Genomic DNA, 22,238 nt, shown 5'->3' with positions numbered 1-22,238 from the left:
CCACCTACCCACGGCCACAACCCGGCTGTCCCCGCTCGCCTGTGGGCCACGACCCAGCAGGGATTTGGGGCTGTTGCTGCGTGCTGTGAGGTGAGGCTGAGCACCTCCCTCGTCAAGAGGGCAGCTCAGGCAGCACAGCGTTATTAAAGGCGGCGGGCAAACGAGCAGACGCCGTGACACCGCCCCGTGAGGAGACTGCAACGGCCCCGGGGCAGAGGCCGGGCGGGGAGGCAGCGGCGGGGAGGCCCCCGTCCCGGAGTCCCACCCCCGCCGCGCCGGTCCCGGAGGACTACAACTCCCAGCACGCCCCGCGCGCGGGCTCACCTACCCTGCTGGCCCGGCGGCTGGCGGGGCTCAGCCAATGGGAGGGCGCGGCGGGCGCCGGGCGGGGTAGGCTGCGGCGGCGGGGCGGGGCGGGGCCGGCGGTAGCGGCGGCGGCGGGAAGGGGCCGTGCCGGGGGCTGGGGGCCGGGGCCGTGCCGGGGCCCGGCGGTGGCGGTGCCGCAGCGATGCCGGTGCACTCCCGGGAGAAGAAGGAGAACAACCACGATGAGATGGAGGTGGACTACGGGGAGAACGAGGGGAGCAGCTCGGAGGAGGAGGAGACCGAGAGCTCCTCCGTGTCCGAGGAGGGCGACAGCTCAGGTACCGGCACCGCCTCCCCTCACAGACCTCCCCACCCCGCGCCCCTCGCCCCGGGGCCGGCCCGCGGCCCCCCCCCCGCCTCCCCCCGGCCCCACAGCGCCGCCGATGCCCGCCCCGCCGGGACCCCGCCCCGCGGCCTTTCCGCCACGCCCCGGCCCGGCGAAGGGGAGGGGGGGGGAGCAGCGGCGGGGCTGCCCCGGGGGCTGGGGGCTGCTGTCAGGCAGCTGGGAAGGGGCGCTGCGCTGTAACTGAGCCCCCTCAGCGCCTTACTGGGCTGTGTGTAGGCTGCCAAGCTGCTGGAGCCCGCAGGGGCACGGTAGGGACAGGGTCGGCCACGCTGGCTCCCCAGAAGTAGAGCAAAGGCTCTGCCAGGGCTGGGAGAGTGTGGGCGCTGTGCTGGGAGACAGCAGAGCCGTGCCCTTGGCCCCTGATCTGAGTTAATACTCACTGGACCAGCGATCACCAGAGGTGATCCCCCAGTAGAGGCCTTGGCTAATCCCCAAGTCCAGGTAATCTGCCCAGGGTTTATATAGAGCTTCCCCTCCCTCCTCCCTTCCTCCCCTGTGCCTCTGAGATGTCAGGTATCGCTGACAGAAGCCTGTTTTACACCTCTAGCCTGCTGGTCCGTGGCTGCCTGCTTGGATCGAACTGTTGGCTGCCACCACCCTGCCAGCAAAATGATCATAAACACAGCGATTTTATTTGTGCCTACATTAACAACTGATCTGGCAAGCCAACAGTAGAGATAGGTAGTCCAGAGTAGATGGCGCTGAGGCTCATACATCTCCAAAGTAGTTAGAGATTTGTTTCACATAATGTATCCTCAACTGAACGCATTTGGTTGGAAACTGCTTGAAGAACAAGTCATTGCTTCAAGCCCTTGTGTTCTCTGTAGACATTGGAGCACATTTGACAAGAACCTGGAATGAAGCTTTGGGTTTAAATTGATAGGAAAATAATCTGGTTTGTGTTCTCCAAAATGGCTGCAAATTGACCCAGTGGGTGGTAAGTTCACACAGTCATAGGACTCACTTTAAAGCTCTCCTGTACTGACACATGAACGTGCACACAACTTTTATAAACAGTTGGGCTCCAGATACAGGTGGAGAGCTTATTGATCCAGCTACAGATCTGCTGCTGAAGAAGACTGATTGGTTTTTCCTTAACCACATTAAGTGGCTGAATTGAAAAACAGGGCCAGAAAAATGTGCTTTAATTGTCACGGGTTGGTTTGATGAAACCAAAGCTGTGCAGCATCCCTACGCGCTGGTGATTATGCTGGAAGAAGGGCAAACTTGAGTGCGGATATAAGGACAAGCAGTTGGAGGTAATCAAGTTTTAAGTTGGAAAGGTGTCTAGTTATGTCCCTGTTTGTACAGCAGCCTGCTCTGCTCCTTTCAGACGTGATTTAGGAAGGTGTGTTTCAATTCTTTCATTATCACTGTTGTACACGGACTAGAAAGTGAATTCTGTATTTCGGAAAAGAAATTCAGGGGCATGGCTATTCCCTCCTAAACGTGACTATTTTTCAAAAAAGTTCTCACGTACACAGCTGAATTAAGTTTAACAATCTTTCAGGGGAAAATATAAAATAGTGTAGGGGAGGAACACACGATTTTATTGGGCATTGTGAGAGTGAGACACAGGGCTGTGAAGGACTCCTTGTTGAGGCCCAGGAGCAGCACTGCAACAATAACCCCTACTTAGCCTACTGGAAGTCTCTGTCTTCCAGTTTGTGTTGCAATAGATTATGTAGTTTATGTAGATTACAATTAGATTACAATTATGTCTGGGGGTGCCTTTTCTTCATCTATTATTCTAGCCAATCTGTATGTCGAAAAAAAATATCTCATTTTCTGTGTGAGAAAGGAGCTTGGCATAACAGATGTAAACTTATCTCTTTCTTTCCCCCAGCTCCCTGGCTCTGGTGAAAGGAAAAATGGCTCTGTTAGTTCCAGCCACTGTCTTTGAAGTTTGCTCTCTTTCAAAACCTGCTCGTACTCCTGTATGAAGTTTTTACCAGCTGACAATTTAAAACCAAACTGATGGTTACATGTCCACAAAGACACTTTGGTTGATTTCTTTAATTTTTATTTTATTATTTTAAACTTAATTTAATTTTGTCGAGGGCAAATAATTCTGTTATCTTTTTCTGGTCTTGGTTTCTTTGGGGATTGGGAGGAAGAAGGAGGAGCTATGTTTTAAGTGAATGTAGTGTGAAAGTGTTTCTTTACAATAATACAAGAAACCCTCCAGATAATTTCTGTAGCATTCCACAGAGAAATGCTTTTAAGAGAGCACTTAAAAAGTGATGATTACAGGAAATTACATGCTTGTCTCGGTGTCTTGACAAATATGGATGTACTCCATGGAAGCATATTGCTTCTACAGATACAAGATGATTAGCACTGCAAGAAATAAGTCTTAATTAAAATTAGTAGGGGGAAAAAAAAGAAGGTTTAGAAGGAAGAGATTGTGTTAGTTAAATTTGTCCTTTGCTTTAGTTGCATTCATTGGTGTTCCCCCCCCACCCAGTATATGACTGAGAATACAGGAGGTGTGGTTAGAAACAGCATAACATGCCCTTGAGAGCTGGCACTGTTTCAATCCTTTTCCTTTTGATGATACATATTGAGTTTTTTTTTTAATTATTGACCATGGTATAGAATAGCATATAAGGGATGAATAAAAAAGCCACAAGTTATGCTTGCCATCCCAGATGAGAATTTGAACATTTTTGTGGAGCACTTTATGTAGGCCATAGCTTATTAAAAAGGACTATTTTAGGTGCTGTTACATTTTAAGTACTTTTTTTTTTGTGTGTGTGTGTGTGTGTCTTAAAACTGGGCTGTGCTAGTTAGGGAGTTGGACTACTCCAATGCAATAGGAAACAAATGACTGTGATTTCGACAGTGTTAAAAAATGCCCCAAATGCTTTGTGTAATACAGAACTTTATGGGGGAACTTTATGGGAAATCTGAAGCGTTGAGACAATTTTGGCCTGGTAGCAAGTATTTTAATATAAAATGAGAAATATTCTGTCTCAAGCAATACAAATTTTCGACAGAAAAGCCATGGGATTTTAATCTCAAAACTTACTTTTTCAATAGCGAATATTTCCCAATCTGTACATTGTTTAAGGCCATGGGGAAGAAGTTCTGTAATTGGGGAAATGAAGATAATTCAAGACTCTGAAAGCCTGAAAAAGTTTAATTGGCAGAATAAAGAAACGACAGAAGAGTGAATTAGCATGTCAGTTGCCATTCAGTATTATAGGTAGAACGTAGTCTTATAGGCAGGAATTCCCACATTTTTGAGTGTGGACCTGGCTGAGGAGGGTGCTGTGTTTTATTTCAACATCTGCAGGAGAGTCAGCTGCGCCCTCACATCCCAATGCATTCCTCTTTTCTTGCAGCAGAAGATAAAAATGTAAGATGCAGTTGCTTTCAGGCTGCATTGATCCTCAGAAAGGGCCACAGTTCTAGTATTATTTTTTTATTTGCAGTCCTTAAGCGTGCACAAGCAATAAAATCCAAGTTAATGTAAGGAAAACTTCTGAATGAATTATTTACCAAAACATACTTGGAAACAAAACCATACCTGGAAATGTCTGAAACGTGTATGTGAACTTGAGAAGCAAGTGGGAAGCCATCTGGTTCCCAGGGCTGGTTCCTGCCTGGATTCACGGGGAGGTTCCGTCAATTTTTAATGCAAATTTATTTTTATAGCACATAAATGCTTCAGACAAGACTTCAAGTAATGTGACTGGCACATTCCTTAAATCTGGCCAAGATGAAAGTTGCTTAGTCAATTTTGGCTTAAGTGCTATGTTGGACAGCCAACGAAAACTTTGCTCTTTAATCTGACTTTCGATCTTATTCTGAGTTTTGGGATCTGTCTTTTTTATGAGAATGATAGTTTAAAATGAAAGCGTCTTTTAGCAGCCTCATTCTCTTCCCACGCCCTTCTCAATGTGCCAAGCGATTTCTGAAGTTCTGACTTCAGATTTTGTCTCTCTTCAGGCTACCCCACGTTTTATAACTTTGTAAGGGTTGCCTTCTATTGCTCGTACTTGCTGCGGTGTGAGGAACTGCAGTAAGGCTTTGATTTGGACTCATGTACTGCTCCACTGCCTATTGGTTTTCATATCCAGGCAGAGAGGGCTAGTGTGGTTTTCAGTCTGAAAAGCTTGTGATGGTTTCAGTATAAAGGTACGTGGACTGAACTTAGTATTTCAAGAAGTTTAAGTGGAAGATCTGAGCTACTGGCTCCTCTGAGTCAGGGAGGTGATGTGCATGCCCGAAGGTACTCCTTTCATCCCATCACCTTGCAATTTGCCATGCTCTTTTGCAAAACAATCAGGAGGAATGCTGCCTTTTTTTTTTTTTAAAGCTGGTGTAGGAGGCAGCATAAAGCAAATCAAGGGCTCTAAAAGAATGGATGCTGAGCATCTCCACTCGGCTCCTGATCCTGCTGCGCTTCTCTATCAGCAACTGGGAGTTTTCTTGAGTAACTGCTGAGCTGGGCATAGCCCTCTCAGGACAGCTCTCACACCGTGGCCTGCTTGCACCAGTCCAGCCCCAGCTCCTGATGCTGTGGCTCTCCATTCTTCCTGCGCTCATTCATAATCAGTCACTTGTATGGGAACTGGAGAGCTATTTCCTTGAGATGCTGCTGCTGTAAAGCTGCTTCAGCACATCTCTACCTTCTGAATGTGGCTTAGCAGAACCCTTTTTTCACTCTTAAAACACTCAGATGGGCAGGGCTGGTGGAGGAAGGGCAGGAAGCAGTGAAGAATTTTGTAGCTTTGAGCCTAGATATTTATTTTTTTATTATGGAGAACTATGGTTAATGAAGCACCGGTTTCATTAATGCCTTGGAAATGTGCCTCTTTGACAGAAATAGCGTTTGGAACTTGCCTTTTTCTACCTTATATTTGCTGAAGTACAGCAGAAGGTTGCATGTCACTAAAATTCAGCAGTTTTCCATTGTGTGCTTTACTATTTGTTACATACATCTTTTGAGATACCATACCTTTTATCCTCTTGAGTAGTGCATTGGTAAATCTGAAAGAGTGGAGGGTAAGATCCTGTGTGAAGAGAAATGAAGCAAAAAATACTGTTTTGAGGAAAGCCTTCTCAACTTTTAGTTTATTTAATTCATCATAAAAACAAGGAAAAAGATAGATAATGCTTTCTTCAACAAAAGGAAACTAAAGTAAAACTTTTAGTTCCACTTTTCAAAGCACTTCAAAAGCTCTGGAAAGAATTCCATGTTAATAACTCTTACTCCATAAAAGCATCTGAAATCAAATTTCTTCAAAATTCTAGATTTTGCAGGTTTTGCTGTTAAGAACTGTTTCATTACATATACAGGGTTTTTAAATGGTCATTATGATGAGCTGCATTTCTACATGAGTAATTGAGACCCAAACAACTGCCCAAACTGTAAAGGTTGAAACTGTTTTCAAAACCAAGTGTTACATTTTTCTTTTTAACTGATATTATTAAAACTAGACTGAATGATGCATGACAAATGTAATATTTGGAGTGTGCATGCTTTCTGTGGATTGCTTTTGCTCATACTAACACAAGGATGCACTTGAAGTTATGTTTGAACTTGAAGTTTAAGCTTAAACATAAAATTTTAAGTTTCAGTTATGGTAAATAAATCTTCATGGGTAATGCTGCCTTCCATCTGATGTGCTATACAATGTTTAATTGTTCTGTTTCTTACTTTGTTCAGGTGTACTTTGCATTATCAGTTACAAAATTTGACCTTTTGAAGACTTACAATGGTGTTGTCTTGTTTGGGGAAGAAAAATTGCAATTCATGGGGTTTCTTCTAGAATTAGACCTGAGTTTATTAACTTTGCAGTTTATGTGACAAATGATTTCTTATAACCTGCTGTAAAATAATAGAGGCTGATCTGTTTTTGGCTAAAATTCAGATGTGTTTAAAATCGGCTAGAAAAAAGATTCAGTTTATTTGTTCACGTTGTTCAAAATATGTTACCTTTTTCTTATTCTTAGAAATGGATGATGAGGACTGTGAAAGAAGAAGAATGGAGTGTTTAGATGAAATGTCCAATCTTGAAAAGCAATTTACAGACCTCAAAGATCAGTAAGTATTTTAATATTTTAAGTGTGTCATTTGAGGCTTTGTTCTATGAGAATGCTGTGTGCAGCTGGTGTTTCTTGTTTTTCAAATAAGCAGATACTATTTTTGAGAAGAATAAGTATTGGAAGTTCTGAAATGATTTGCAAACAGTTGCTCCAAATTATTTTATTTTCTGCAAGCTCTTATATGAGAGAATATATTTGTTTTCGTATATTCTATATATACATATACAGAATATTTATTGTATGTATGTGTGTATATACAAATACTTATTTTTTTCTTCTTTGCTGTAAGAATGGTTTTGAAGTGTTGCTACATAGGGCTGATGTGGATCTATTGCATCTAGATGCTTAGCAAAACCAAGGAATTGTGATCTTTGGAGACATGTATCAAGATCCTTGTTCTCATTTTATATATGTGTGAATTGCATAAACAGATCCAAGCACTGTCTTTGCTACGCTAGAAATTATTATTATTTATTTATTTATTTATTTATTTATTTATTTATTTAATGTATAGTAGCAGTTTTTATAGCCAGTACTAATGAAAATTTCCTGTGGTTACTGCAAACCAGAAACCAATACTGGAAATGAAACCAGTGTTAGCTCTGTTAGTAGTTTACCATAATATCTAAATCACTCAGAGTAAATAGAAGAGAAGAACTGAATAACCACAGTTATTCAAAAGTGAATCTTGTTTGAGTTAGGCCCAGTCTTCTGTATGTATTTAAAATTTATTTTCAGATGTGCCCAGGTAAGCTAGACGCATCTGTTCTGATTTAAATTGATGGGAATTTGGCAATTAACTTAGTCAGGTACCTGCAAAAGAAACATGCAGGAAACCTTGTCTATTCTTAGGCATATGTACTGTAATTGAAAATGAGTCAGTTGTCATTGCATTCCAGATAAGTGTTCATATTGTGTGATAGCTCTTTCTACTGGTGAACTGAGATAGGTACTAGCAAACTTTATAAACTAGGGAAAGAAGAGAAAGATGCTTGAACAACAGGGTGTTTAATCTCAGCCAGCAGCAGAGATGATAAAGTGATTGTTTTATAGGGAAACTGAATTTTGATCATACAAGTGGGGTTTACGCTGGTAGACAGCAGTTACCCGTTTTAGGCAAATCACTGTTGGAAATTAGTGGATAAGCAGTTTTAGTTCATCAGCTGCTATGTGACACCAAGTGCTTGCAGCACCCAGGCCTGATTTAGCTGGAAGTTGTTGCTGTGTAATCTGATGTTAGTGATGCAGCCAGGCATGTGCACTGTGCACCTCTGCTTACGTTGTTGTTGGATAAAACTGCTGTAGCTAGATGTTAACAACTGCATGCCAAATTGGTCTTTAATCAACTGCAGGCCATGTCACTTAGCTGCAGGTCAGATTGAGTCTGTCTATTAACAGTTTGCAGGTAAGAAGAGAAGTGGTCACTGTTTACCTATAGCTGGGTTAGGTACATATGCTTGAACTATTAAGTTGTTATCAAGGTAAAGTGAAAATCAGGCTGGTGTTGCTTCAAGTGAACAGGAAGTAGTTCTCAAGCAGGTCTTGATTTTTTGGTATGTGTGAACTGTCTTCTGTTTAATTCATTACTTAAGCAATATACTGTAAACAAGTAAAAAGGTAGCATTGCTGTCCTGAAGGGGAGACTGTGTAAAAAGGTAATGTTTGATGTGTTCTCCGCACTTACAAGGAAATCTGTATGTGTTTGCCTCAATGTTACCACTTTTGATTGTGGAGTGCAAAGTAAAAAAAAACAAACATGAGAACAGGAGGAGCTGTTTATATTGATGATTCTATCTTTTAACATTGTATTTACTAGTTATGTGATTGAAAGGCTTGTAATTGATACTACACTAAATTCTTTAAAATGGAAGCGGATTTCTTCAGGCTGCTAGTAAATACCAGTTTTTAGAAGGAATTTCAGGTGAAGTAAAAATATTGTAATATTTCCTTTTGGTGGGAATGGAAGATGTCAGTTACAAAATATGACATTTTGATAGTATTTTAAATGTGGATTTTCACAGGGGATGCTTCAGTAAGAGCCTACCTATCTTTTGCCTTGGTCTGTGGTAGGGTGAGAGCAGATAAGTGAACAACAAAGTGGATGGTATTTTCTGTCCACAAAATGTCTCTCTTCCATGACATAAGCACGGAAAATTCAAATGGTAACAAGTCTTAAATTTGCTTCAGTGGATGTGCCATAATGTTAACAAAGAGAGGTAGATTAGGTCTTTTAGAAAAAAATCTTCTGATTTGTTTGCTTTATTTATTTATTTATTTATTTATTTTTAAGACTTTACAAAGAAAGATTAAGCCAAGTGGACGCAAAACTGCAAGAGGTCATAGCTGGAAAAGCACCTGAATATTTAGAACCATTGGCAGCATTGCAAGAAAATATGCAAATCCGAACCAAAGTGGCAGGTAGGCATAAAAAGTAAATATTTCTGCTTCAACAGTATCATGTTGCTATGAATTTTAAGGGAAATCTTTTTTTTTTTTTTTTTTTAACTTTAGAATTATTAAAATGATGTGTTGTAAAGCTAGAAACACCATAGCATGCATGGTTTTAAACTTGAAACTTTGACTTGAAAATTACTTTAAGTTCCTTACTTCTTTCCACAAATTGCCTGATAACATTGCATTAAAAATATGGCTCATTTTTCTCCCTCCTGGTCATCTCCGTAATGCTTTCCCTCAGATGGTGACCTGGAATTTCTGGGTTTTAAGATTTTTACTGCAAATTTACTTGAGTAGTACTAAGCAGCTAGTACTAATCATGTAGATTCCCAAATGAACTTCCCCGAAGGTTTGACATGAAAACAACCTTAATCCAAGCTGTTGGTTTTCAGTTTTAAACATGACTTTCTGTTAAACCATGTAGGTGGATGTGGATAGGGAGAATATTAAAGATTTTCCTGATTCGAGTCTTCAGCAGCACTGAAGATGCATGTTCCAATGTAAAAAGCCGAGGGAGAAGTCTACAAGTTTCCTTGAAGTTGGGACTAGAAATCAGATTTTTTTTTTCCTTCTGTCCTCAACTTGAGATTCACAGAGTTGTTCCAGAGGACACCGGAAACTGCAGAACAGGTCTATTTGCCCTTGCTGTTTCACAGCCTTGACAGAAGTGGGTCGTAGCAGAACTTGAGCTCCAGCAGGTCCAAGGGACCAATTGTTCCTTACAGAGGGGAAGAAGGGGAAAAAAAAAAAGTTAAACTATGGATGTAATAGAAAAGAAACTTGTTTTACTCTGCTCTCTAAGGCAGTGAGCACTTCACACAAAACATGAATCTTGATTATTTCAGTAAGTCAATAAAACATCTCTCTTTCTTCTAGAAGCATTTATGCTCATACTGCTGATTTCAGGCAAATAAGCATTGATTATGAATTGGTAGGTGTAAGAAATATTCCTAATGCTCAGAAGCAGTGCTCCTTGCATTGCAAGAAGGCTGGTTCTAAGAATGGAACAGTCTTGTTAATTGATGTGATTTGATAGTGTGCTGTGTAAAGCAAGCCTCATTCCAAATATCTGTAAAATCTGTTTTCTAGCTGTTTAATACCCCTTCCCCTGTTATTTAAAATACTAATTAGAAAATAGAAGAGGCCATCGAGTACTTCTCATATTTGAAAAGTAAGGATATCCAGGATAATTTGATCAGAAATAGGAAGTAGACCTGTTTTGTAAGGTTAGCATGACAACTGGTATAATCTGTTGACTGATAGGGGAAAAAGTGAAAATAGCTTTTTTTTTTTTTTTTTCCATCAGATCTTTAGATTTAAGAGATTACTTGTACTTGTTTTTACTTTGTAAAGGAGCTAGCCACTGTAATTGCCTAAATTAATATATCTGTGTTTTCCCTTTTGTACTTATTTTGGGATGTGCAGGAAGTTCTAAAAGAGAATTTTGAAATCAGATGTCAGCTAAATAAATTAATACTGTTGTTATTTGCTTGATTACAGGTATCTATAGAGAGCTTTGTCTGGAATCTGTGAAGAACAAATATGAATGTGAAATTCAAGCCTCTCGACAGCACTGTGAGGTTGTGCTAGCTATTCTATATTGATAGCTAATTTCATCTGTCTTTACTGTGTGTCATGTTCAGTGCATACTTTTCTTACTGCAGTTGTTAATTTAATGCATTTGTTTTGTGATATTTAAGCCCATGTTGAAGCTTGTTCAAAGCATATCAAAATTGCCTTTATAGATTTAGATTTGAATATAAATTAAGTTCTTATTTTTCATTAGAAGGTTCTTATTATTTTTTTTATGCTTTTTTAAGAAATGATTACCAAGAACAATAGCTAATTTATCTACCATAATTTTAGCAAAAGGTACCCTACACTTTTGTAATAATAAAGACTTAGAAAGTCTTTTTAAAATATCTTGGTCTGCTGGTGGTAAGAGTTGTCATTTCAAAAGCAGTTATGAGAAAAATACATTTATCTCCTTGAGCATAAACATTTCTGTTTCTGTTTAAGTATCTAAATACTGCATACTGTTGTACAAAAATTAAAGTACATGTATGTCTGATCCTCTATCCTAGCTGCTTAGATGCTGAGGTTTGCATCATAGTCCTCCTCAGCCCCCCCCATTACAGTGTTTTCTTCTTTGCTTGTTTTCTTGTTTACTTCAAGGTCTAATGTAGGACTACTCACTACTGACTTTCTTCATTCCTGTGAATTCTCCTGTGGCTGGACAGAATGCTGTAAGACTGGCAGGGTTTCCCATCCACAACTGAATGATTTGCTTTGGCTATATATTCCTCTTTCAGGTGGTTCTTCTTGCTTCTTTTGCTGCTATGCTTCTGTGAAACCTTCAGAATTCAAACATGCACCATCCAATAAGGGTCTCTCAGGGGGAAAGCTCTTCAAAGTCAGTAGAACTGCCTGTAAAATCATTGTTACACTAGAGCACAGCCATTCAGCCTCTGTTGCCTATCACAGCTTTTCACACTGTATTTGTCGCCGAGTGCTTGCAGCAAAACAGGGGTCTAAACACAAACATAATTTAATGTTAAAACCGTCTCAGAACAAATAACACTCATCTGACCTTTCAGGTATATATAAGAAAGCTTTTGTCTTTTCAATTCCATTGGGGAATATTTTTATTCTTAGTAACAAGGGGTTGAAAAATATATGAAAGGAGGTCTCTGGAGTGTAAGTACTTTGTGACTTGAAGGGAATGTTAAACATGACAGCCATCTATTGCAATAGGAGTCCTTGTTTTCTTTATACCTCTTTTTGCTTCACACTAGCATTCTAACTTGAACGCTGGTAAAAGTAAGGTTCTTTTGGTATGCTGTTCTGTGGGCAGGAGCAGTTGAGGTGCAGACATATACTGACTTGGCTCTAGGGACTGCAACTTCTGGTTGCAATGTGGTACCTAATACCTAGATACTTGGGGTGCTTAAACGGCCTCTTTTTTTTTTTTTTTTTCCCCTATAAGTCCAAGTCTCTGTTTTCCAGAGTAGTTAGAGATGCTGCTCAGTGAAAATGAACTTTAAAGTAATAATAATAGTTAACAGTTGGCTGTGTTTCCTACTTGTGTTTTAGGAAGTGTGCAAATTTTATGCAGTAAATTTATTGTCTTGAAGCTTGGAACTTAGCTTAAATTGGAGTTACTGTTTTAGTGTATTTAGTGTGTTCAGAAGCTGCCGTTAAAAGGCTAACTCATCTATATAGGTACTGTGTAACTTTGGTATCAGTCCTATATGGTGAATTATAATTGAGAGCAGTTGTACTACAAAGTTGATTTTCTCATTGTCAAATGCTTAGAGATGGAAGAGAGGGTAGACTACCATGTTCCGTAGAAAGTTCACACCGAAGTGTTACCATTTATCTTAGGTGTGTTTTTAGCACTTCGTATATAAAAAAGAATGAAGGTTTGTGTTAATCTATTTGGATCAGAAATTATATTTTGAAAGGCTGAACTAGCATACTTTTCTAAAGCAGTTTTAACATGTTTCTCTCAGCTTTAACGTACACAGTTTTGCTTTCACAATTTTCTAGACCATTAGTTTGTGTGCATAATTACCTGTTGTGAGTAGGTATTTTTCAGTTCTCTGAAAATAGGCAATTATAAATTCTGTAGTAGTAGATGATACTTCTCTATCAATGACTACAGTCTTGTTAATATTGGAGGTAAGTTAATAAAGGACTTTCCATGAAAGCATCAGCCTATTTGATCTTTAAAGAAAGGTGGAGAAGAGCTTAACACTTTACAGTAACTCATCGTGAATAAATCTTTGCTACCCAAAATGAAAATACTGTATTTGTGTCAAAATACAAGTAGCTGTTCTGGAGATCTAGCTGTGTGCTTTATATACTAAGTTATTCTTGGTTCTGATATTTGATGACTGTATTTATGCTTATGCCAGTGAATGTGCTGTCTTTGAGAAACCAGGATCTTGTGCTAAGGAAATGGATATGGGGATATGTTGTATGCTTTACTGCTTCTGAATTATTTTTTTTTTAATCTCAAATCAGTTCTTTCCTTCCACTGAGCCTTTGAATAGTTCTTATGTATGTTTAGATGATAGAACTTAGTCATGTATAAATGCCTAATTTCTTTTTCTTTTAGAGTGAAAAGCTTCTGTTGTATGATACTGTACAAAGTGAATTAGAAGAGAAGATTAGAAGACTTGAAGAAGACAGGCATAGCATTGATATTACCTCAGGTGAATGGAAATTAAAAGTTTTTGTTTTGTTTTAATATTGTTGTACCTACTGATTAGTCAGTTGACAGTACTCATAATATTTCAGGTTATTCAGTAGTATTCTGTTCAGAACTACAGTGTAGGCTTTGGGAGGTGGGTTTGAATTTAAGCTTTAATCAAACTTGAGTCGAGTAATTGTCAGCATCCATTGTGTGTTTTGAGAATATTAATCTGTGACCGCATAATCATTCATTCTGTTCAGACACAGCATCTCACCAGAAAATCTGGTATTTCTCATTTCTGGACAGTGTTTTTTACTGTAAGAAGAGCTAGAAGTGCATATTTCTGATTCATAACATATTTTTACTATGTCTTTTCAGAATTATGGAATGATGAGCTACAGTCCCGGAAGAAAAGGAAGGATCCGTTTAGTCCAGATAAAAAGAAACCTGTTGTTGTATCAGATATCCTTTTACTGAAGTTGCTGTTCTTCCTGGTAGCATTCACTGCTTTATAGGTACTTTTAGTACATATGTCATTGTTGACAAGTTGAAGTGGTGATGCATTCTCAAATTTGATTTTGGAATGACAAATGTTCTAATTCAGATTAGAGAAACATAGTTGAAAATTGAAATGAAGAATCTCTAACTACTAGTTTCATATTTGACTTTTCTAACTCTTAAGAAAATAGAAGTAATTTGTCTCATGTTTTGGGTATCTGGTGAGTATTTGCCATCATTTTTCCAAAGTGGTTGGTTGGAAAGGAAGGACGTCAGAGTTCTGAATTAGGCACTGTGCATATTAAGGAATGCCCTGTACATAATGAAGAATGTATCTTGAAGCATGCTTGGTCCAGCTCTTCTTCTGGAAAGCAAGGAAGTTGGGAGAAGGGGCTTAGAGCAGAGAGGCTTAAATAGTTATTACAAGTTAGGAAAGGACTTTTTTCTTGTGTGGCATACATGCAATTTTTATTGCTAAGGTGCTGAAAAAAATCCTGTTACTTTTGCAAGGTTTTCTGACAAACTGGGAGGATAAAGTGTGAGGAAAGAAGTTTTTGACAGAATGGTCATTTTCTATTTTAAAATGTTTATTTTGTTTCTGTATTTATATTATTTGTATTATCTTTTCTCTTTTTCTGTACCTGTCCTAATTGATTTATCAGAACAGTCCCAAATGGATGACTTGTACTAATAACAACTGATCTTCCTTTAAAGTGCATCATATATCCGGTTTAGTGGGGATGTTTTTTAACTAGTGCTTAAAAGCTGAATGCTGTTAATCAATACAGATTACAAATGCCTTCTTTAGTTTCTTAACTGCTTTTGGAAATTTCAGTGCCAGGTTGTGTGAAAGTGCATTCCTTTAGCTCTCAGTCTTCGTTGTCTTTAGAAGGTCAAGACAAACAGCATTTGCTTCTGTGGACCATGAAATACCTTGCCATTTAACAGAAAATATTAACATAGTAATAGGTCTAAAAGCCCAGCAATTTCAGGCATGGCTTTTAGGGTTTCCTACAACCCAAGCTATTCTATGGTTCTGGGTTGCATAATTCAAAGATGCATTTATTATTACTTTCACTTCACGTAGGTATTTTGTGTGAGAGATTGGCAGAACAAGTGTTAATATCTTTCTACAATCTTCAGAGTGTTTTTATTATCACTGTATTATCTCTGAGTTTTCCTTAACTTTTCCACGCCCTTATATAGTTTATATGTTACAAGACCTTGATATTCTTGAAGATTGGACGACAATAAGGAAAGTAAGATGAAAAGTTGAATGCCAGTAGCTTCCTTTGGGTTTTGTGTGGATTCTTGACTGTTCCTTTTGCCTCTTAAAAATACTTAAATGTGTTTTAAATACAATCAAGACTTAAAGCAGATTTTCATTTCTTCATTGGTCAGCTAATGTTTTCTGTTCAAGCTATGTTATTGCTACTTTTTTTGATTCTACCCAAATCATGCAGAGGAATCTGGTAAGGGAAAGGAAGAGCTTATCTCTAAAATGTGTAGACCACAATTTCTGTGATAGAGATAAGATTTCTCAAAATTTCTACTCAACTATGTCAGACTCTGATAGTTTGATAGGATTCTGTTTTAATTAAAAAACAAAACAAAACAACAACAAAAAAAATATCATTTAGTATGTTTTCTGGTAGTAAATTGTTTATTTTATGAAGACTTCTTCAGCCTTTGATTACAACTTTTTTTGTATAAAGTATAACTATTTTTTTCCCAGATTATAAGAGGACCAGGGTTTACAGGAAGATAAATTTCTTTGAGTTAATATATTTGGAAAAAAATAAATCCAACTTTTGGGTACAGAGTATCATGTGGGATCTTTACCATATTGTTCATATAACTTCCTGTAACCAAATGCTATCCTTGCCTTGCATCTGCAGTTGGAAAATATCCCATAGTAATCCAGCAAAAATCGGTGCTTTCCGGTTTATGGAGTAGGAAACAACTTTGAGAATTCAAAGCTTGCTGGGAGTCTATTTCCATCCATACTTGTAAATATTTCCTAAAGAACCAAAATGTGGTTCCTATGTGAAAGCCTGTCTGAGTGTTTTCTCTACCCATCACACCAGAGGTATAGACACGAGATAGCTTTCCCTCAGTTTCTTTGTTATAGCGTAACATGATTTAAAGCTAGAATCTGATGGGGATTTTGCCTTTTATTGAAATCATTAAAAAAAAAAAAAAAAGTTGTTTTTTACACCTACTTTACTACTGTGTGAGATCTGCAATTCACATGGAAGAATGCTTGTGAGTATAGCATATGAATCTAAAGAGTAACTTCTTCAGATGGCACTTTTTTCAGAATCAGAATTAATTCAATATTGCATTTTTGATAGAATTACGTAATGCTAGTTCTGAAGATTTAATTTAGAAAACTTAAGTTACATAAAATCAAAATTGATTTAAAAAAAATTGGTTCTCCACTCCCTCCCAAGCCCTGTTTCAGTTACGGAGTCACTGTTCAACACACTTTTCAGATTTGTTCTGATTGTGTTTTTGCATGCAAAAGCAAGTATCTTGAGCTACACCGCACAACCCAATTAAAGCTGACAGCTAAGAAAAATGACTGTTTGCTGATGAACTTTTTTTGTGTGTGTGTTTCAAGGCAATGGCTACGCTGGGGCCACACAGAGTAAAGCCGGAACGTAAGTAAACATTGTCTGGTTTCACAAGACAGAACTTGCTGTGTGCAGTGATGCAAACTGCATCTAGGCAGGTCATATTTATCTTAGCCATGGTATACTGATGGAGGGTGGGGTGAGGTAACTGGCAGATGTGGCTTTTTGCCTTTCCCTGCTTTCAAGTGCTGATAATTGTGGCTTGACTACTAAAAAATTTAGAGTTCTAAAAGTGGGTTATACCAATAAATATTGGTAAGCTATGCTAATGTTTACAAAACATGAAGCAGAAAACTGAGAAACCTTATGGGAGCTTTTTAAAAGCAGCTCACGTTCACTGCAAGCTACAACTCTGGAAAAAATAGAGGTCTGATAAAGGAGTGGTAAACGATAATTTGGCCTGAGGTGAGAAGCACATTAAGCCTAGGTAAAATCAAGTACGTGGAGGTGCTTAGTAATGAGGAAAAGGAAGAGAAAACAAGCAGGTGGTGTATTTCTTCAGCAATGCATTACTTACATGCGTTTTATGATAATGCATTGATAAAGAGACTTCAGAGTCTTCCATTTGCAGTCTTGTCTACATTGCATTACCCCATTTGTGAAAATTCATACACAGAGAGAAGAAAACTTCTATCTGAAAATGGAAATGTAACTTTTATCTGACTGGAAATAAAAAGTTATCTTCTAATTTTCATCTATTTGGAGTTAATTATCTAGAAAATGGCTACTTCTGGCAATGGAAAAACTGTGTTGTGTGTAAATAACTTACTGAGTGTGTTTATAAATTTTACTGACTTCTGCCAGTTGATGTTAAATCCCTTTTTATTGGTCATTTCAGCACCTGTCAAATTAGAGAAACATCTACATAGTGCTAGATCTGAAGAAGGAAGGCTCTATTATGATGGAGAGTGGTATGGACGTGGACAGACGATATGCATCGATAAGAAAGATGAATGTCCTACAAGGTAAAATTTATTAACTTTATACAGCTCTGTACAGTCCTGTTAAAGCAAAAGATAGCATGATGGCATTGAAGAATAAAGCTTGTTTGGAGGTAGTGCCAGCTTACTAACATTTACTAGTTCACATTGGAAGGCAGGCATTATCAAAGAAGTTTGAGCCCTTGGCTTCTGAGATAGAAGTGAAGGTTGAATTTCACTGATGTGATGTTTTGTCAGGGTGGTATCTCACTGGAAGATTTCAGCTCTTGCTCATTTCTGAATACCCTGGGATTGTGTTTTTTTTTTTTTAAGTGGGGATTTTGTTCCTTTGAGGATTTGGTCTGTTGGCCAGCTGAAAAATACTTAATTATGGAAAATATTTTCTGCTATTAAAGATAAGCTTTGTTTTTCTGTTGATTGATTGATGCTCTGAAATAAACCAAATAGAAGTTTTTTTTTAAACAGTGTTCCTTCTCATAATTAACTTTCTCCCTGGTCTAAATATGATAGTGCAAATTTGGCTGAATGTTTACGATATCTAAATTTATTTTTTCTATGTGGATCATATTTGTCAATTCCGTAGAGTAAGTATATTTTAAAAAAACACATAACATATACTTTAAAAGTATACTTTAAAAGTATATGTTAAATTCTACTGAATGGGATAAATCAGTCTAAGAGCAGAGTGTTGATTAAATAAGTATTGCTACCCAGGTAAGACAGATATTGTTCCTTAAGGAAAATAAGCATGAATTGGGAAACTTTGATTTTATATAGCAGTAGTTTACTGTAAAACAGTCAGTTTCTTTCATTCCCTGGTGAGGGAGAGCAGATTTTTTTTTTTTTTTTTTCAGTGCTGAAACAAAGGTGTGTTTTTTTTTTTTTTTTCAGCGCTGAAACAAAGGTGTTTTAGTAAATTATATTATTTCTGAAATTCAAAGAATTCTGAAGTTGTTCTGCACAGTATAACAGTTGTACTAAATCAAAAAAAAATCTTCCTAGCGCCCCGTGTCTCACAGTGGCCAAAAGCTCTGTCATTTAGCATACAGTGGAATTTCCCCAGCCTTTCAAGATTTCAGCAACTGTTAATGCCAAAGAGTTTCCCGCAGGGAGTTTTGTTACATGCTGTATGTGATGGATGTTTCTTCCACTAACTGTTTTACTCTCTGTTTTTAAGCCATTTTTGTCATCAATTATATTTGGAAAAGTTATTTTTTTCAGTATTTGTCTTAAGGTTTACCGCAAAAAGGATAAAAGCAAAGTTCATGTAAGAATGATTCAATTAAATTCAATTGGGCTTTTTTTTCTTTTCCTCCTGTCTGTCTTGAGTTTCAGACTGTTTAACTTTTTTCTGGATATGTTTTCCAGCAGATCTGTTTTTTATTATGGGTAATCTGTTTACTGTGGGTGACTATTCATTTAAACAGTTAAAATATTTGTAGATACTATGAGGGTTTTCTTATAGCAGGAGAAGAAAACAGCTGGAAAATCAACTGCCTTTATTGAAGATGTGCAGTTACTAAAGAATTCTGCTTGCGTTTATACCTACTGCATACTTTCATTTAGAGTACAGAAATACAGCTGCAGTTTTGAGGTTATTTAATTACTTCTAAGATGTCTAAATATTTCCTATTTTTCTCTCCCTGACCCTTCTTCCCTCATTTTCTGTAGTGCCATAATTACAACAATTAACCATGATGAAGTTTGGTTCAAAAGACCGGATGGAAGCAAGTCCAAGCTATATATTTCTCAGCTACAGAAAGGAAAATATTCAATAAAGCATAACCACAACTGACTATTGCTAACCAGAAATGAAACAAGTGGTATTGCCATGCTTGATGTGCCATGGGATGAAAGTTGTATTTAATAGTGTTTTGTATTCCTTATAAATTTACAGCAGTATCTGATGTGTATTTGTAGTGCTGTATGTAAACTTCATATGGATGGCCTTCAGAAACCTGAGGATGTTAAATCATGTTGACAGTTTTACCTCTAAATTGGGTCCAGTGCCTAAGGTATGAAGTACGCTCTTCAAATGTAATGGCTCAGAACTTCTCATTAATAGTCATATTTGTAAAAATGAAATTAAAAAAAAAATAAATTCATTGTTGACCAGTTTGTGTGATTAAAAATGATAACCACAGTTACCAGCAACTCACTTTGTTTTCAGTGAACGTTGTCATACTTCTCTTGTGGATGTAAATTTAGCTTGTTCAGCTGTTGCTTTTGAATAGATTGTAACATGCATAAGCGTTCTTTTATCCAAAGTGGATTGATTTATTAAAATCTGCCCTCAACAGCTCTGCTAGTTCTAACTGCGTTATATTTTGTAAGGTTTACTATCTTGCTTATAATGAGACAAAGCCAATATTTTGAGTTACAATTTTTCAGGAGCATTTTTCTAGCTTAGGACCCCCGTCTGTAGTAAACAAATTATTGGTGATTTTTTTTCTTCTCACCCAGATTACCAGCAAAATTTATGCATAAAGTAGACAGTGTTGCTCCAACGTGTTATATGCAGCCTACAGAGGATGGCTGCTGTGACAATTATGTAAATATTATTGCATGCTCTACTTATTTGGTCCATGTTGTGTGGAATACTATGAATTCTTTTTTTTTTTTTCAAAAGGAAAACATCTCCCCAGAAATCATTTAGGTGGGCAAATTTACACCAACTTTTTCACCAAACACAATTTTCCAAATTTCTGTAACCTATTTTGTCTTATCGTACACCAGAATTATTTAATGCAGTTTTTAAAGCTAAATTTCTCTTGAATCTTATTGTTTAAGCCACGGAGAAAGGTCCTAAATCCTTAATGTTACTGTGATGTGCTTGGAACATCTAAAATGTTAGATGGGATTGTTGAAAATTTTTTAATATGTTGGTTATATGCACTTTAATCTCCACTTATGATGACTCTCTTTGGAGAAAGAAAGCATCCATTTGGTTTAAAGGATCACAGCAAATAAGTATTTTTATTGTAACATAAAAATGGTTTATTCCTATATTAGTTTTCTCTTTTACTGCAGGGTAGTAACTACTTTCCAAATGCCAAATCGGTTTCTGCTGAGTGATGCTTTTCTACAAGTGTATGACATTAGTAATCAAATGTATATAAAGTATCAATTGACGTTGGCTTTTACCAATATGAACTGTATGTATACAGTTGTTTGATAAACTTTTTGTAATAAAATATTCGTATTTTTTAACTTAGTATATAAATAAATCATTGGTGGTAGTGGATGTCTTGTATTTTGTTTTGCTTTTTGGTTTTCTAGTCCTGTTGGAGTTGCTCATGTAACAAATCCTAAATCAAAAGTTGTTTTCAGAAAGTGTAAATCTTTTTAAAGGCCTTTGACTTGCATTTTCTCTCAAAATTTGAGACTATGTATAGATGTGTATCTAAACTTTTTCTGTAATATTTTATGCAAGCAATAATCTGCACTGCTTATAAAATCAAAATTAAACACTGTCAAAAATGTTTTGGTTCCCAAAGAGCTTAAATCCATTTGCATTTAGGGTGTACTGGGGCTGTGGTTCACCTCTTTCCTCTTTTCTCCCCTGTATTATGCACCACAGTAGTTGCAATCGATTATTTCTAAAGCTGTTTCTAATCTGATCTCTTGTGGTGCAGAGCTTTGATTTGTACAAACTTTGCAGCTTGGATTGACGCATGGTGAGTGTGGTTTCTTTATTTAGAATAAACGTTATTTGTATTAACATGGCAGGTAATAAGCATAGCAGTATGTCTTAGTGATCAAACAGCTGGAATCTCTCCATTTCATTACTACAATTCCAAGCTATGGCTTTCCTTCTTACATGTGGTCACTTATGTGCATGTGATAGGAGAGGAGTGAGAAGGGATTTTATAATTGCTTTTGTTCTTTATAACATGACTTACTGTTCTATTTTTATGCAAACCATATTTGATATGTGCTGTATATCTTTGTTATATTTTGACAGGTAATGGTTCGCTCACTCTGTCATGAAGTATAAGGGGGCTTCAAAAGACAAAAATCTTCTCAAGTACAGACATTGTCAACTTCTTGTTCATCTTTTCTATCTTTTGCACTGCTACAGAAAAACATTTCAAGCCTCAGTAGCATTGTTTTAAACTACAAATAGGATTAAAATCAGTAGAGCACCAAAAGGAAAAAGATGTTGGGCATACTATTTCTTGACCTACACTATGTGAAAGGGAAATAGATCATTTTGTGACAAAAAATATCTTTCTGTATATGTATAGACAATGATATACACACACATATATATGTAACTGTGCTTCAGAGGAGATGCTGTTTGTTTTTGACGATCACATGGAGCAAGATGATCTGTTCATCTTTCTCATAACAAAATATCTAGTATATTTAGTTGAAATGCAATTGATGTAATCTGAAAACATTTAATGCATAAATATTGTGGAACTTAGCTTAGGTATCTTGTAACAACAAGCTCTTAAACTTTCTAAAAACACTCAGTTGTTGGCACATCTCACTGTGTGTGTTTTAAGACTAAAAATCAGCTATTTATACATGTAGTTCATGGAACATTTTGTTAGAAATTTCTAAGCCAAGGCCTGCATAGCCAGCTCACCAACCCCATCAAGTGGTAAGGGATGAGGAAGTACTAAAATTTTCACTCTTTCAAAATCTATGCTGTCTTCCACTGACAGGTTCAATTTGTTACGTTTTTTGTTTTACTTTTTTTTTTTTTTTTCCCTTCTTCCCACATTATCAATTTT

At 37.5% G+C, this 22,238-nt stretch overlaps 1 protein-coding gene across 1 annotated transcript; it reads left to right on the top strand.

Moving 5' to 3' along the window:
• The first annotated feature begins 399 nt into the window (after positions 1–399).
• BRMS1L (BRMS1 like transcriptional repressor) lies at positions 400–20,740 on the top strand. The gene is made up of 10 exons (XM_027458510.3): positions 400–644; positions 6,677–6,767; positions 9,060–9,187; positions 10,724–10,803; positions 13,344–13,440; positions 13,800–13,883; positions 15,114–15,178; positions 16,543–16,582; positions 17,394–17,520; positions 19,168–20,740. Exons 1-10 carry the CDS (start codon positions 509–511, stop codon positions 19,289–19,291), a joined length of 972 nt encoding a protein of 323 aa, XP_027314311.1. The 5' UTR covers positions 400–508; the 3' UTR covers positions 19,292–20,740.
• The last annotated feature ends 1,498 nt before the right edge of the window (positions 20,741–22,238 follow it).

The sequence above is a fragment of the Anas platyrhynchos genome, chromosome 5 (genome assembly GCF_047663525.1).
Source record: "Anas platyrhynchos isolate ZD024472 breed Pekin duck chromosome 5, IASCAAS_PekinDuck_T2T, whole genome shotgun sequence".
NCBI lineage: Eukaryota > Metazoa > Chordata > Aves > Anseriformes > Anatidae > Anas > Anas platyrhynchos.
Note: the sequence above shows the minus strand (reverse complement) of the source record. Positions and strands in the feature narration are given on the sequence as shown.

Bases quoted from the DNA above. Each gene is read 5' to 3' on its own strand.
- BRMS1L (XM_027458510.3), top strand. From the start codon at position 509: ATGCCGGTGCACTCCCGGGAGAAGAAGGAGAACAACCACGATGAGATG. The intron at 10,804-13,343 runs GTTGTGCTAGCT...TTTTTCTTTTAG, and splicing joins CCTCTCGACAGCACTGTGAG to AGTGAAAAGCTTCTGTTGTA. The intron at 13,884-15,113 runs ATATCCTTTTAC...TAACTTTTCCAC, and splicing joins GAAACCTGTTGTTGTATCAG to GCCCTTATATAGTTTATATG.